The 12,807-nt window shown below is 51.0% G+C and overlaps 1 protein-coding gene across 1 annotated transcript in view; it reads right to left on the minus strand.

The window, feature by feature from the left end:
* NET1 (neuroepithelial cell transforming 1) overlaps positions 1-12,807 on the minus strand; it is a 90,800-nt gene that overhangs the window by 39,920 nt on the left and 38,073 nt on the right. Inside the window, exon 3 of the mRNA XM_077340378.1 lies at positions 6,798-6,857. Within this exon, the coding sequence (XP_077196493.1) occupies positions 6,798-6,857 (60 nt within the window). The remainder of the gene's footprint in view (positions 1-6,797; positions 6,858-12,807) is intronic.

Genomic DNA, 12,807 nt, shown 5'->3' on the forward strand with positions numbered 1-12,807 from the left:
TAGGTAACATGCCTGGATACTCCCACGAGGGATCTCGCCCCAAATCACCTAGAATCCTAGATTTGGAAGGGACCTCCTGGGTCATCAAGTCCAACCCCCTGCACTGTGCAGGACACTCACAACCCTATCGCTCATCCACTGTCATCTGCCACCGCCTTGGAAATTCACAGAATCAGCCTCTGTCAGAATCAGCCTCTCTGTCCCGAAGGATCCCTCTCTGATGACAAAATGCAGTTTTTCTCCAAACAGACAGGCACAGCATCAACGGTGTGGATCCCCAGATTCTTCTGGCTGGTGTTAATTTTTGCTTGACTGCCACGCACTCATTTCTAGGGTCGCAGCCCCTGTCGTTCAACATATCCCGTTTTCAATAGTGGCGAGGCTGGTGGTTCTGGGGGAAGCCCAACATGGTGCCAGTGGGCACCATCGTACCTGCCAAGTGTTTTTTAGAAAAGGGGTGAGGCTTTTCACCAGCAAGGCTTCTCCTCATTGTAGCTTTGGAGGTTTGACTGGTTGTGCAGATTTTTTTAAAAATCTTTAGCAGAGGTGGTGTCGTGGTTAAGAGCAGCCGCCTGTAATCGGGAGAACCAGGTTCAATTCCCACTCTTCCTCTATGTGCAGCCAGCTGGGTGTCCTCAAGTCCGTCCCAGTTCTCTCAGAGCTCTCTCAGCCCCACCTGCCTCACAGGGTGCCTGTTCTGGGGAGGGGAAGCTGCTCTGAGACACCTTCGGGTAGTGAAAAGCGGGGTGTAGAAATCACCTCTCCTCCTCCTTCACCATGTGACGGAGGGTCAGCTGCCGGCTCTACTTCTTGCATCAGCCATTTGTGGTTTTGTCCACCGTGCTCCGTCCACAAAAGTGGATAATCCCATTTCAGTCCGTCTCAGCCAGCAGGAGCCCCTCCCACAAGTTAATTAATGCACCGTGCAGAAAGGGCTTTTGTCCCGGATCCAGATGTACTTCCAAAGCGGTGGGATGTCAGGTAGTTACCGAGAGAAGGAGAGAGACTGTTTACTTTTTCCATACCTCAAATTATTGTACATGTCTCCTCTCGCCCCTCCTCCTCTTTGTTCTAAGCAAAAATGCTTTAGCGGGTACTTATATGGTGCTCAAATCCCTTTTTTAAAAAAAAATAATCATTCTGATAGCTCTTTACTGTACGTTCCGGAGGGTGTGCTTTAAGAACAAAAGCTCCCATTACCGATGAAAGAACTCATATTACGGCATCGGAGATAAATTTTGCCGTCTGGGCGTGGTCTCACTGCCTCTTTCCCTCCCAAGTCCCTTCCTTGAGGAGAATCTTTCGTGTTCTCCTTGTGAAGCCCGATTTGCCCCCGTCCTTGCAGAAAAGCAGGGCTAAAAGCAGGGGCTCCATTAAGATACAGAATTTTAAATAGTGGATGTCAAAAACAGCCCTCATGGGTCTGTAGGGGAGGGGGGGGGGGAGAAAATAGTCCTCATGTGTAGATTCAAGCACAATAAAAATCAGAGTCCAGTAGCGCCTTTAAGACCAACAAAGATTTATTCAAGGTGGGAGCTTTCGAGTGCATGCACAGAGTGCATGCACTCGAAAGCTCCCACCTTGAATAAATCTTTGTTGGTCTTAAAAGCGCTACTGGACTCTGATTTCCTCATGTGTAGTGACTCAAGGACTAATTACGTACTTGGAGACTCTGTCAGGTTACGTCTCCCAATGGTTTCCCCCTTCCTCAAAGTTCTGCCTTTACGTATCCTCCCAAATTATTCCACGAAGGCAGAATTCGTCCTTGTGTTCAAGGACCGCCCGCCACGCCTATGAGTTATTTGCCTTTGCTTGCTGAATTGGCTTTTTTAAAAATAGCCTACATATTTTTAGGCTGCCTGGCTGCTGGGCAGATCGTGATAGGTTGTATAGGGAGAGGAATGGGAAGGTGACTGTAAGCCGCTTTGAGCCTCCTTCGGGTAGGGAAAAGCGGCATATAAGAACCGACTCTTCTTCTTCTTCTTCTTCTATTCATACTGGGGGTCCCCAACACGTGCTGGCATGTTTTGGAAAAGGGGCGGGGCCAGAAGGACTTTTGCCTACGAGGCTTTCGATTGGCCCCTGGGGATCTGATGAGCTGTGCAGATGTTATAAACATTGCTATGGAAATAGCTACCGGCCCTACGAAAAGATCTTTACTGTGTGGCTGCAGGTAAATTGAGGCAGGGGTTTCGTGGCTGGCTCCGCCTTCTGGGGCAGCCATTTTGTGGCAACGCTCTGCCTGCTGTGTCAAAATTCCAAAGGCGCCTGCTGGGTCAACAAGGTTGGGGAGCTCAGATTTATGCAGAGTTCATGCGGTTTTCAAAACTCTGCATCTACGTTGTCTTTACAACAACCCTCTTGAAAGGTAGGCCACAGTATTATTGTTCACACATGACAGGTGGAGGCTGAGGGCGAATGACTTGCCTAAGAATCTGTGACAGGGGAGGAATTTAAACCAGGCACGTCCCTGTTGTTACTTCAGCCTCTTAGCTACTGCAGGACACCAGACAGACTTCACAGTGTGTGTACAATGACGTGTACAATTATTGCGTTTCAGGTGGAGCGCAGTACACGGCCAAGCGGCTGAGATCCAGGTCCTGTGTACCTCCTTGCAGAACCAAAATAAATTGCGACAACATTTTTTTTAAATCGCAAACTTGCTCCCTTTGAATAATGCCCAGGTCAAAAAAGCACAGGTATTTCCTACTAGCATCTATTCTTCTTCTTTGACAAGCTTTGCTCACTGCTTCCAAGAAAACGAAGCTCCATCCATCCTAGTCACTGAACATTACTCAGCACGGCCTCAGCCTGGCCTCTGCAAGGCACGGCGTTCCATCCCATTGGCCAGAGAGGCCCCCGTAATCTTGTTGCTAACAAACGCCCAGAATTCACCACGCCTTCTCAACACACAGTGACTCACTTGCTGAGCGGGCGCCGAAATGAGCCGAACCTCACCTCTGTTCGTAGGAATACTAAAGCCTCGTTGTTCCCTTCAAAGTCCCGTGGGCTCTGGGATCCAGAACATGAACTTTCCTTGAGTCCCCACAGCAACCAGCTACGGACGCGCCTGTCCTCCAGAATCTGCCTGGTCCGCTTTTTTCTGGTCCTTCTCAGAATCAGCCTCTCCGTCAGATGGCTCTCCAGCCTCTGTTTAAAAATTTCCAAAGATGGAGAACCCACCACCTCCCGAGGAAGCCTGTTCCACTGAGAAACCGCTTTAACTGTCAGGAACTTCTTCCGGATGTTTAGATGGAATTTAAAATGATAGAATCATAGAGTTGGAAGGGGTCTCTTGGGTCATCTAGTCAAACCCCCTGCACTGGGCAGGACACTCACAACCCTTTCACTCATCCACTGTCACCTGCCACCCCCTTGAGCCTTCACAGAATCAGCCTCTCTGTCAGATGGCTATCCAGTCTCTCTTTAAAAATCTCCAAAGATGGAGAACCCACCATCTCCTGAGGAAGCCTGTTCCCCTGAGAAACCGCTCTAACTGTCAGGAACTTCTTCTGGATGTTTAGACATAAATTTCTTTTGGGTTAATTTCACCCAATTGGTTCTGGTCCATCCCTCTGGGGCAAGAGAGAACAACTCTGCTCCATCCTCCACATGGCAGCCTTTAAAATATTGAAGATGGTTATCAGATCCCTTCTCAGTCATCTCCTCTCCAGTCTAAACAGGCCAAGCTCCTTCTGGGTTTCTGCTTAACAGCATTTCTACTTATAGACCATTTATGCACTGGAAGTTTCATGCCGGGCTGCAGGCTGCAGTTTTAATCGTGGCAGGTTGCCCCACCTCTTCCTGCACCCGCACGGGGGAGCATTTGGCCCGGTGCACCTCATCCACCCCTAATTTGTGCTCCTGCACGGGAGCTGGGGCAGAGAAGTTCCCAGTGTGTAAACGGTCATACCAATTGCTTGTGCCTAACAGGGCCATGGGCTGCTAAAGGTGCCTTAGGCCACCAGTCCTTTGAACGCAGTGTGGTCTCTGCTGGCTGCTGGCAGGTCTCCAAAGTCAAGGTCTCTGGAGGCCTAACTAGAGCGTGAATCATTGAATCCTAGAGTGGGAAGGGGCCATAGAGGCCATCTAGTCCAACCCCCTGCTCTACGCAGGATCAGCCCTAGCATCCTAAAGCATCCAAGAAAAAGAAAAGTGTGTATCCAACCTGATCTGAAAAAAAACGGACATCCACATGCCCAAGGGAAACCGCAGGGATGGAAGCAGGCCTAACAAAAGATCGTCATGTGTTCCCAACTGTGCTCCGTTTGTTAAACTGTAAAGGGGTGTGGGGGGGACCTTTGCTAAAACTACTCTCCTGAAAGAGTCTGTCGTCATGCACACAGTGCAACATCGGTTGGCACAGACCAGAAACAAAGGAAAACAAAACGAAACTGGCTCCAATAAAAGAAGGAGCCCTTCCCTTTGATTGTTTCCCTTTCTTTCCGGGGCAAACACGATAGCAAGTGAGTCAGCCCGAATGCCAGAGTCAAGCGACGGGCCTTGTTGCAGCTCGGCAAGGGTGACGTCAGAGAGAAGGGCCAAGGAGCTGCAGCGCCTGGGCTTTCAAGACCGTCCGCTCTGCTGGCTTGGCTGTGCGCAGCTGGGAGACAAACTGTTTGCTCAGAGCCTGGGCCGCGCCGACTCAGCTACAAACCGGGCCAGAGTGAGGTGTGCCTCCAGGGTGGGAGCCCTGAGCTGTTGTGTGCTGCTGCCAGAAAAAAAGTGCCAATTAAAACCAAACGAGGCCAATATTGACTGCAGTTAAACACACCTTTCCAAGACAAGCCTTGGCTTGAACTGCCTAAAACACAGCAATGCTCATTTCTTGGTACTGTCGGGCTTAGTTTTTTGGGATCACGCGCAAAGCCAATTCAACCGGGTTCAGCGCACACCTTCTGATTGCAATGTTGAGCTGGATCTATGGCTGTTAATATTATTTTTAAGACGTTTAAAATTACTTAATTTTATTTGCAGATTTATATATATATACCACCCTTCTCAGAATACCACCTCAGGGCTCTTTACACAATCCAAAAACACAGCAAACCTAATAAAATTAACAGTGATGTGTTATTGTTCACATATTTTAATTTGTCCTGTGGAAAACAACATGGAATCTCCTTGTTTCTATTTCGATGGGGTCAGGGCTGCTATGGCTCATTCGCAGACATAACAATGAGGAAGAAGTAAAGAGCTGGGTTTGTATATCCGGCTTTCACCAACCCTCAGAGCAGAGGTCCCCAACAGGGAGACCACGGGGCCCCCCAAGGTGGCCACCAGGATCTTTCTTGGTGACTGCCAAGGGTTTTTAGAAAGTCATCAGGGCCAGGTGGGTCTTTTTGTCCAAGAGGTCTGGGTGTGTGACTGGCCTTCGCAGATTTGATTGGCTGTGCAGATTTTTAAAACATAGCTCTGGCTGCAGCTGCCTCCACAGTGCAAGAGTCTTCCATGATGAAGCCTACCACCCTGTGTCAGGATGCCAAAGCTTTAGAGCAGTGGTTCTCAACTTGGGGGATGGGACCCCTTTGGAGGTTGAACAACACTTTCACAGAGGCTGCGGCAGGGCAAGCAGCTTGGCCGGGAGGGGGGGGGGAGGTGCCATCCACACAACAGCCTTGCGGGGTAGATCGAGATAGAGCGTTCGTCTGTCTGGAGCAGCGGAAAAGAGTGAGATGGGCATGGTGGGGCAAGAGGCAGAACTGAACTGAACTGAGAAACCCTGGAAAAAAAACCAATTTATATACACTCGTGAACAATGGATCTTCACACCATTGGTCAGTTTCGATTCAATTTCTGTGAAAGAACCCTTGCATAACTTTAGGGTTGGGGGTCACCACCACATGAGGAACTGCATTAAAGGGTCACGGCATTAAGAAGATAGAAAACCACTGCTTTTGAGGTTCGGACTGGAAATGCACGGGGCGATTTCACACGGCGGACCTCCTGCACCCTGGGCTGCTAGAGACCTCCCTACCCACCGGAGCCAGTTATTTATTTACTTATTTATTGTTTTGATTTATATCCCGCCACTGCCCAGCAGGCTCGTGGTGGGTCACAGAGGTCTTAAGAATCCCAATAAAACTCCCCATTAAAAGACTCTAAAACTCTTAACATGGCGCACAACAACCCAATCCCACCCCTGCAACCAAAGGCGTTGAGAAAGTGGACCAAGGATGTTATCCACTGTAGGCTGCTGCTGTCCTTATAGCTAGCTCTCTCTGCCTTCCACGCCACCAGGCCACGCAAAGAGAACAGCCCCAGGGAGCGTTCTCGTCTCCGTCAAAACAGCTCTCGCATGACCGGTCTCGTGACTGCTACCAGCAAGCCCAGATTCTTCCAGGAGATACCAAGTAATTTTGCCCACACCGACCAACGGGTGGAGAAACGCTGGGCTTGAGCCTGGGAAAGGCAGGACTAAATCCTGCCTTAGCCACAGACGCGGTGAATGGACCTTGGGAAAGCCACAGTCTCTTAGCCCTCGTTTCTCATCCCTTCAATGGGAACGGCGGCTTCCTCTCCGCTCCCCTGGAAAGCCGCTCAGCTGTGTGAACCAAGGGTAGTCAACCTGTGGTCCTCCAGATGTCCATGGACTACAATTCCCATGAGCCCCGGCCAGCTGGCAGGGGCTCATGGGAATTGTAGTCCATGGACATCTGGAGGACCACAGGTTGACTACCCCTGGTGTAAAGGGCCCGGTGTGGTCCCATCCTGAACCTTCGAGGGAGGGCGGAAGCGTCCGTGACGGACACCACCGTTTTACCTGCAGATGCGATCGCGCCAAGCAATTTGATTACCTTAAGGTCGAAACTGCAAAGGCTAACGACGTCGTCATCTTTCTCTCGCCGCTTCCTCTTCTGCAGGGAAAAGAAACGCATGAGTTACACAACGAATGTTCTGGACTTTAGGTTGCTGCACGCCCTGCAAAGACCTCGCAAGGTTAATCTAGATGGGAAGCCAAGTTAGTCTGTCTGGAGCAGCAAAAAAATGAGTATGTGGTTTTTAAGACCCTGGGGGGGGGGAGCTGGACTGGATGGCCCTTCGTGGTCTTTTCCAGCTCAGTGGGATGCTGATACGGACTTACAAAATTTGTGGCAAGGAAGGAACTATCATGAGCCACTTCTTCACGGACAGTATTGTCTACTTGGAAGAAGAAGAGTTGGTTCTTAGATGCCGCTTTTCTCTACCCAAAGGAGTCTGAAAGTGGCTTCCAATCGCCTTCCCTTTCCTCTCCCCACAACAGACACCCTGTGAGGGAGGTGAGGCTGAGATCCCTGAGATTACTGGAGAAGAAGAAGAAGAGTTGGTTCTTATATGCCGCTTTTCTCTACCCAAAGGAGTCTCAAAGGGGCTTACAGTCGCCTTCCCTTTCCTCTCCCCACAACAGACACCCCGTGGTGTAGGTGAGGCTGAGAGAGCTTTGACAGAACTGCTCTGTGAGAACAGCTCTAACAGGACTGTGACGGGCCGAAGTTCACCCAGCTGGCCGCACGTGGAGGAGCAAGGGGACTCAAACCCAGCTTGCCAGATTAGAGGCCGCTGCATAGTGCAGTGGGTTGGACCCAGGGGGCCCCCTCCATGATTCTATGCTCTTAACCAAGACACCACGCTGGCCCTAATTAGACTGGCAGTGACTCTCCAGGGTCTTGGTTTCACATCACCAGCTACCTGATCTTTAACTAGAGATGCCAAGAGTTTGAACCTGGACCCTTCTGCATGCCCAGCAGGTTCCCTACCGCTGAGCCCCGGCCCTTCCCGAAGTCTAAGGCCAGCCCCTTCGTTTTACAACCGTGGACGTCAAGAGTCCAAAGGAATTTTATTTAGGCAGTTTAGCTATCATTTGACTGGACGTTCCCGCAGCACGCCTCCTTTGTATTCCTACAGGTTACGAGAGAAAGACAGAGGAGGGGGGGGGGGAGAGACACAGACGAGAAGGAAGTAGAATGACATGCCTCAAGGTGGCCATTAACGCCTGGAATGCTTTCAAGAATGTACTTAAGGAAATGAGATACCTCTGCTGACTTCCAAATTCTCTTTTCTGTTTAGTGTCATTAAAAAAAAAAAAGTGCTTTATGGGCTTCGGGTCACCGATTCTTGTTTTCAACCCAACAGCCTTCAAGTTAGCTGTCCACACCCGACAGGGAAACTTTGCAGGTTCCTCGGTAAGGTCCCTCGGGTAGTGACTGGGAAAAGGTCCACATGATGTGCTGCCGGGGTGCAGCCCTTTGCTGATGCACGGCCATGCAGTCCCCACGGCACATCATGTAGCCCTCAACAACCTTCTAAATTTAAAGAGGCATCACAACAGGGTGTCCCCAACATGGTGCCCCGGGGCACCATTGTGCCCACCAATACGTTTTCTGAAGCCCACCAAATGGTTTTTGAAAGTCTTAGAAGGAGGAGGAGGAGGAGGAAGAGGAGTTGGTTCTTATATGCCGCTTTTCTCTACCCAAAGGAGTCTCAAAGCAGCTTCTAATCCCCTTCCCTTTCCTCTCCCCACAACAGACACCCTGTGAGGCGGGTGAGGCTGAGAGAGCCCTGAGATTACTGAAGAAGAGTTGGTTCTTATATGCCACTTTTCTCTACCCGAAGGAGGCTCAAAGCGGCTTACAGTCGCCTTCCCTTTCCTCTCCCCACAACAGACACCCTGAGAGGGAGGCGAGGCTGAGGGAGCCCTGAGATTACTGAAGAAGAAGAAGAGTTGGTTCTTAGATGCCACTTTTCTCTACCCGAAGGAGTCTCAAAGTGGCTTCCAGTCGCCTTCCCTTTCCTCTCCCCACAACAGACACCCTGAGAGGGAGGCGAGGCTGAGAGAGCCCTGATATTACTGAAAAAGAAGAAGAGTTGGTTCTTAGATGCCACTTTTCTCTACCCGAAGGAGGCTCAAAGCGGCTTACAGTCGCCTTCCCTTTCCTCTCCCCACAACAGACACCCTGAGAGGGAGGCGAGGCTGAGAGAGCCCTGATATTACTGAAAAAGAAGAAGAGTTGGTTCTTATATGCCACTTTTCTCTACCCAAAGGAGGCTCAAAGCGGCTTACAGTCGCCTTCCCTTTCCTCTCCCCACAACAGACACCCTGTGAGGGAGCGGAGGCTGAGGGAGCCCTGAGATTACTGAAGAAGAAGAAGAGTTGGTTCTTAGATGCCACTTTTCTCTACCCGAAGGAGTCTCAAAGTGGCTTCCAGTCGCCTTCCCTTTCCTCTCCCCACAACAGACACCCCGTGGGGTGGGTGAGGCTGAGAGAGCCCGGATATCACTGCTCGGTCAGAACAGCTATATCAGAGCCCTGGTGAGTCCAAGGTCACCCAGCTGGCTGCATGTGGGGGAGCACAGAATCGAACCTGGCCCTGCACGGGCTTGAATTGGCCATTAGGGGTTTGATTGGCAGTGTTCTGTGGACTTGATTAATCTTGCAACAAGGCAGGTAAAGTAGGCCGCTGTGTGTGCTTTTGCCCAGAAAAATGCTGTTATGGTAATTCAGTTTTATTCCCCTCTACAGCCACCCCAGCCTACGCCTGTTCTAACTCCAGACTGCAAAGGAGTCCAGGGGTTTGTTTTGAAGCCTGGCTAGACCGGTTTAATGGGTCTCGCCTTCGTTTCTCTCGGCCCAGCGGAGACGCATGCAGAGGGCGGGCGCCTAAGAACAAGGCCAGCTGTTTCGTGTCTGCTCAATCCGTTGCAGGCTCCGAGAAAGCTGCCTGCCGCCGAACACTTTCAAGTCACCCCACCGACGGCCTGTCTGGCCGACGGGCCCCTTCCCTCGCTGGGCGACGCTTTCCGTTTGGCGAGCTTTTAAGTCTCGGTTCTCTCGACCCTCCTGAGGTCCGCTCATGTGGAAAAGAGATTTCAGGGAGGGGCAGCAGGCTGGAAAGGGCAGGAAGCCTTCCTTAAAGGCAGCCAAAGTGATTCAAAGCTCTTGGTCTTCCCTGGAGGAAGGGGAAAAAGAGACACCTGTCAAAAAGAACAATTAGATTTGAGTCCAGCGCTGTCTCAGGGACTCACGAAAGGTTCTGCATAGAAACTTTTGAGTATCAAAGCACCCTTGACAGGAACTGTGACTCTCAACGTCTCATTCCCTGCAGCTCTTCTTGGCCTCAAAGGTACTGCTGGACCCAAATTTAACAGTTCTGCTGCAAAGCAACTCGGTTCCCTTCGAAAACCTCTATTGCTTCGCAGAGTGGGAGATCTGTGACTTCCCAGGACAGAGTAAAATGAGCCCATGCCTTTCAAAACTCATTTATTTGGTTAAGGATGGTGCCGCCCAGCGCCTGACTTATTTGGCCAAGTTAAAAGGCTCTTCGCTCTGTGCGTATGAATCTACTGGGGCCCCAAGACATTTGCCTGGCCTCGACCAGGGCCTTTTCAGTCCCGGCCCCAACCTGGTGGAACGAGCTCCTGGAAGGGCCGAGGAGCCTGCCCGAGTTACCAGCTTTCCGCAAGGCCTGCAAGACGGGGCTCTTCCACCAGGAATAGGGGTGAGGCCAGGGCGGGGTCTTGGCGTTAGCATCTGAGGATCCCCTGATGTGATGTGAGGTCGTTAATATAGCTCTGGTCCCCTGCTCCCATCAGAAGAGTACTTGGCTCTCAGGCAAAGTGATTGCCATCTCTTAGGGGTGTTTTTATGGGCTTTTATGGAATGTATTGTCTTTTATTATCTTGTCAACTGCCATGAGACCTTCGGAGAGCAGTGGTATAAAAATGGATGGATGGATGGATGGATGGATGGATGGATGGATGGATGGATGAATGAATGAATGAATGGCAGGAGATCTACTTTCTAGGCTGCCCCTCTCCCAAAAGGTCTCAGGGCAGCTTATGGTGAGAATAATCTCATGCAATAAAACAATCCATACCAGGTCAGTAAGGCCGAGGGAAAGAGAGAATGGGTCTCTTCACACCTGGCCTGTGACCATGGATTTTTTCTTTCTTTCGCTGCTAGCAGACTGGCATCGCTGCTTTGGAGGAGTGACCCCTCGGAGCTGGCCACTGCAGGATCGAAGGGTGACCACAGGAAACTCATGTGATATTTTTTAAAAAACAAATCACTATTATCAGTGTCAACAGCCCTTGGGGGAAGGAACGTACTGATCCAGTGTGAACAGTTACAGTCAGAAGGATCTAAGGCGGTGGTTCTCATCCTGAGTGTCAGGACCCATTTGGGTGTTGAACGACCATTTTGCAGGAGTCAAAGCAGGACAAGAAGCTTAGCTGGGGAGGGGGCCTTCCACACAACAGCCTTGCGGGGTAGATCGAGATAGAGCGTTCGTCTGTCTGGAGCAGCGGAAAAGAGCGAGATCGGCATGGTGGGACAAGAGGCAGAACTGAACTGAGAAACCCCGGAGAAAAATCCAATTTATATACAGTCATGAACAAGGGATCTTCACACCGTTGGTCAGTTTTGGTTTAATTTCTGTTAAAGAACCCTTGCATCATTTTATGGTTGAGGGTCACCACAACAGGAGGAACTGCATTAAAGGGTCGCGGCATTAGGAAGGTTGAGAACCACTGATCTAAGTGGAGGGGAGTGTGGGATAAAATAACATCAGGGGGGACTGTGGGAAAATACCCCCTTCCTGCCCCCAAACAACTTAAGGTCAAGGTATCAGCATTTGCTCAGGATCCCTGGCCCAAAAGAAGGAAAACTGTCCTTGGCCAGGGTCAGGGCCTTTTTGGTCAATATCCAGAGGAAAGCACCAGGCCAGGGGTAGTCAAACTGCGGCCCTCCAGATGTCCATGGACTACAATTCCCAGGAGTCCCCTGCCAGCATTCGCTGGCAGAGGCTCATGGGAATTGTAGGCCATGGACATCTGGAGGGCCGCAGTTTGACTACCCCTGCACCAGGCCGTAGGAGATGTGAATGAGCTCAGACGAAGACCCTGGAGAGCTCCTGCCATTCCAAGTGGATGATACTGACCTCCAAGGATCAATGGTCTGATTCAGTAAAAGGCAGTGTCACGTGAAACAGGCCCTCTGGAGACGACCAGGGTGGCCAGACAGGCTGATAGGGGCCTTAAAGTGCCCTGGCCCCAAGCCACACCTGGTTGCAAGCTACAAGTCTTCAGCAGACCTCCCTGTGCCCAGCTCCTCCTTGCAAAAGTGTTCCAAGAAAAACAAGAGGTTCTTGTCTTATTCTATTTGAAAACCTAAGGAAGTGAGCTGACATCCCACTGGTCATAATTCCTCTGCAACTCATCGAACGTAGCTTCCGAGCATGCTCATCGTATCGCTCATGCTCACAGCTTTTGCATTTTTTCCAAATAGGTCTCCCGTCGTTTCACAGAGTGGCTCCACGCCAATTTGGGTGCAACGGCATTTCCAGGAGGGGCTTCTCCACCCTTCTGCGTTCTTTACTCCCTCCTCCTGGACCCCAACTGGGTCCTTTCAGGTCTGACCGTTTCCAAATCCCAGACATCCTGACCAGGGAAGAAGTCCTCAAACAATGGTCAGCAGAGGGTGCAATGTGGGGAAGGGAAGGGAAGGGGAGGGGAGGGGAGGGGAGGGGAGGGGAGGGGAGGGGAGGGGAGGGGAGGGGAGGGGAGGGGAGGGGGAGGGGAGGGGAGGGAAGGGAAAAGGGTTTAACGGGGATTGGGGGGAGAAACAGAAGCAGGCAAAGGGAAGAAAATGATGTGGAGGCAGGAAAGCAGAAAGGGGCAAAGAACAAGCAGCCCCTCAACCTAGGCTAGGGGGGAAAGCACAGAGGGGGAAGAAAGGAGACCGCTCACCTCTAATTTCCCAGCATCTCAACTTTTGCCCCCAAAAGCAAGCGGTCACGTTGGGCCACGGGGAGAGGGGGCATCAATCTGATT

Source organism: Paroedura picta, chromosome 5, assembly GCF_049243985.1.
Source record: "Paroedura picta isolate Pp20150507F chromosome 5, Ppicta_v3.0, whole genome shotgun sequence".
Lineage (NCBI taxonomy): Eukaryota > Metazoa > Chordata > Lepidosauria > Squamata > Gekkonidae > Paroedura > Paroedura picta.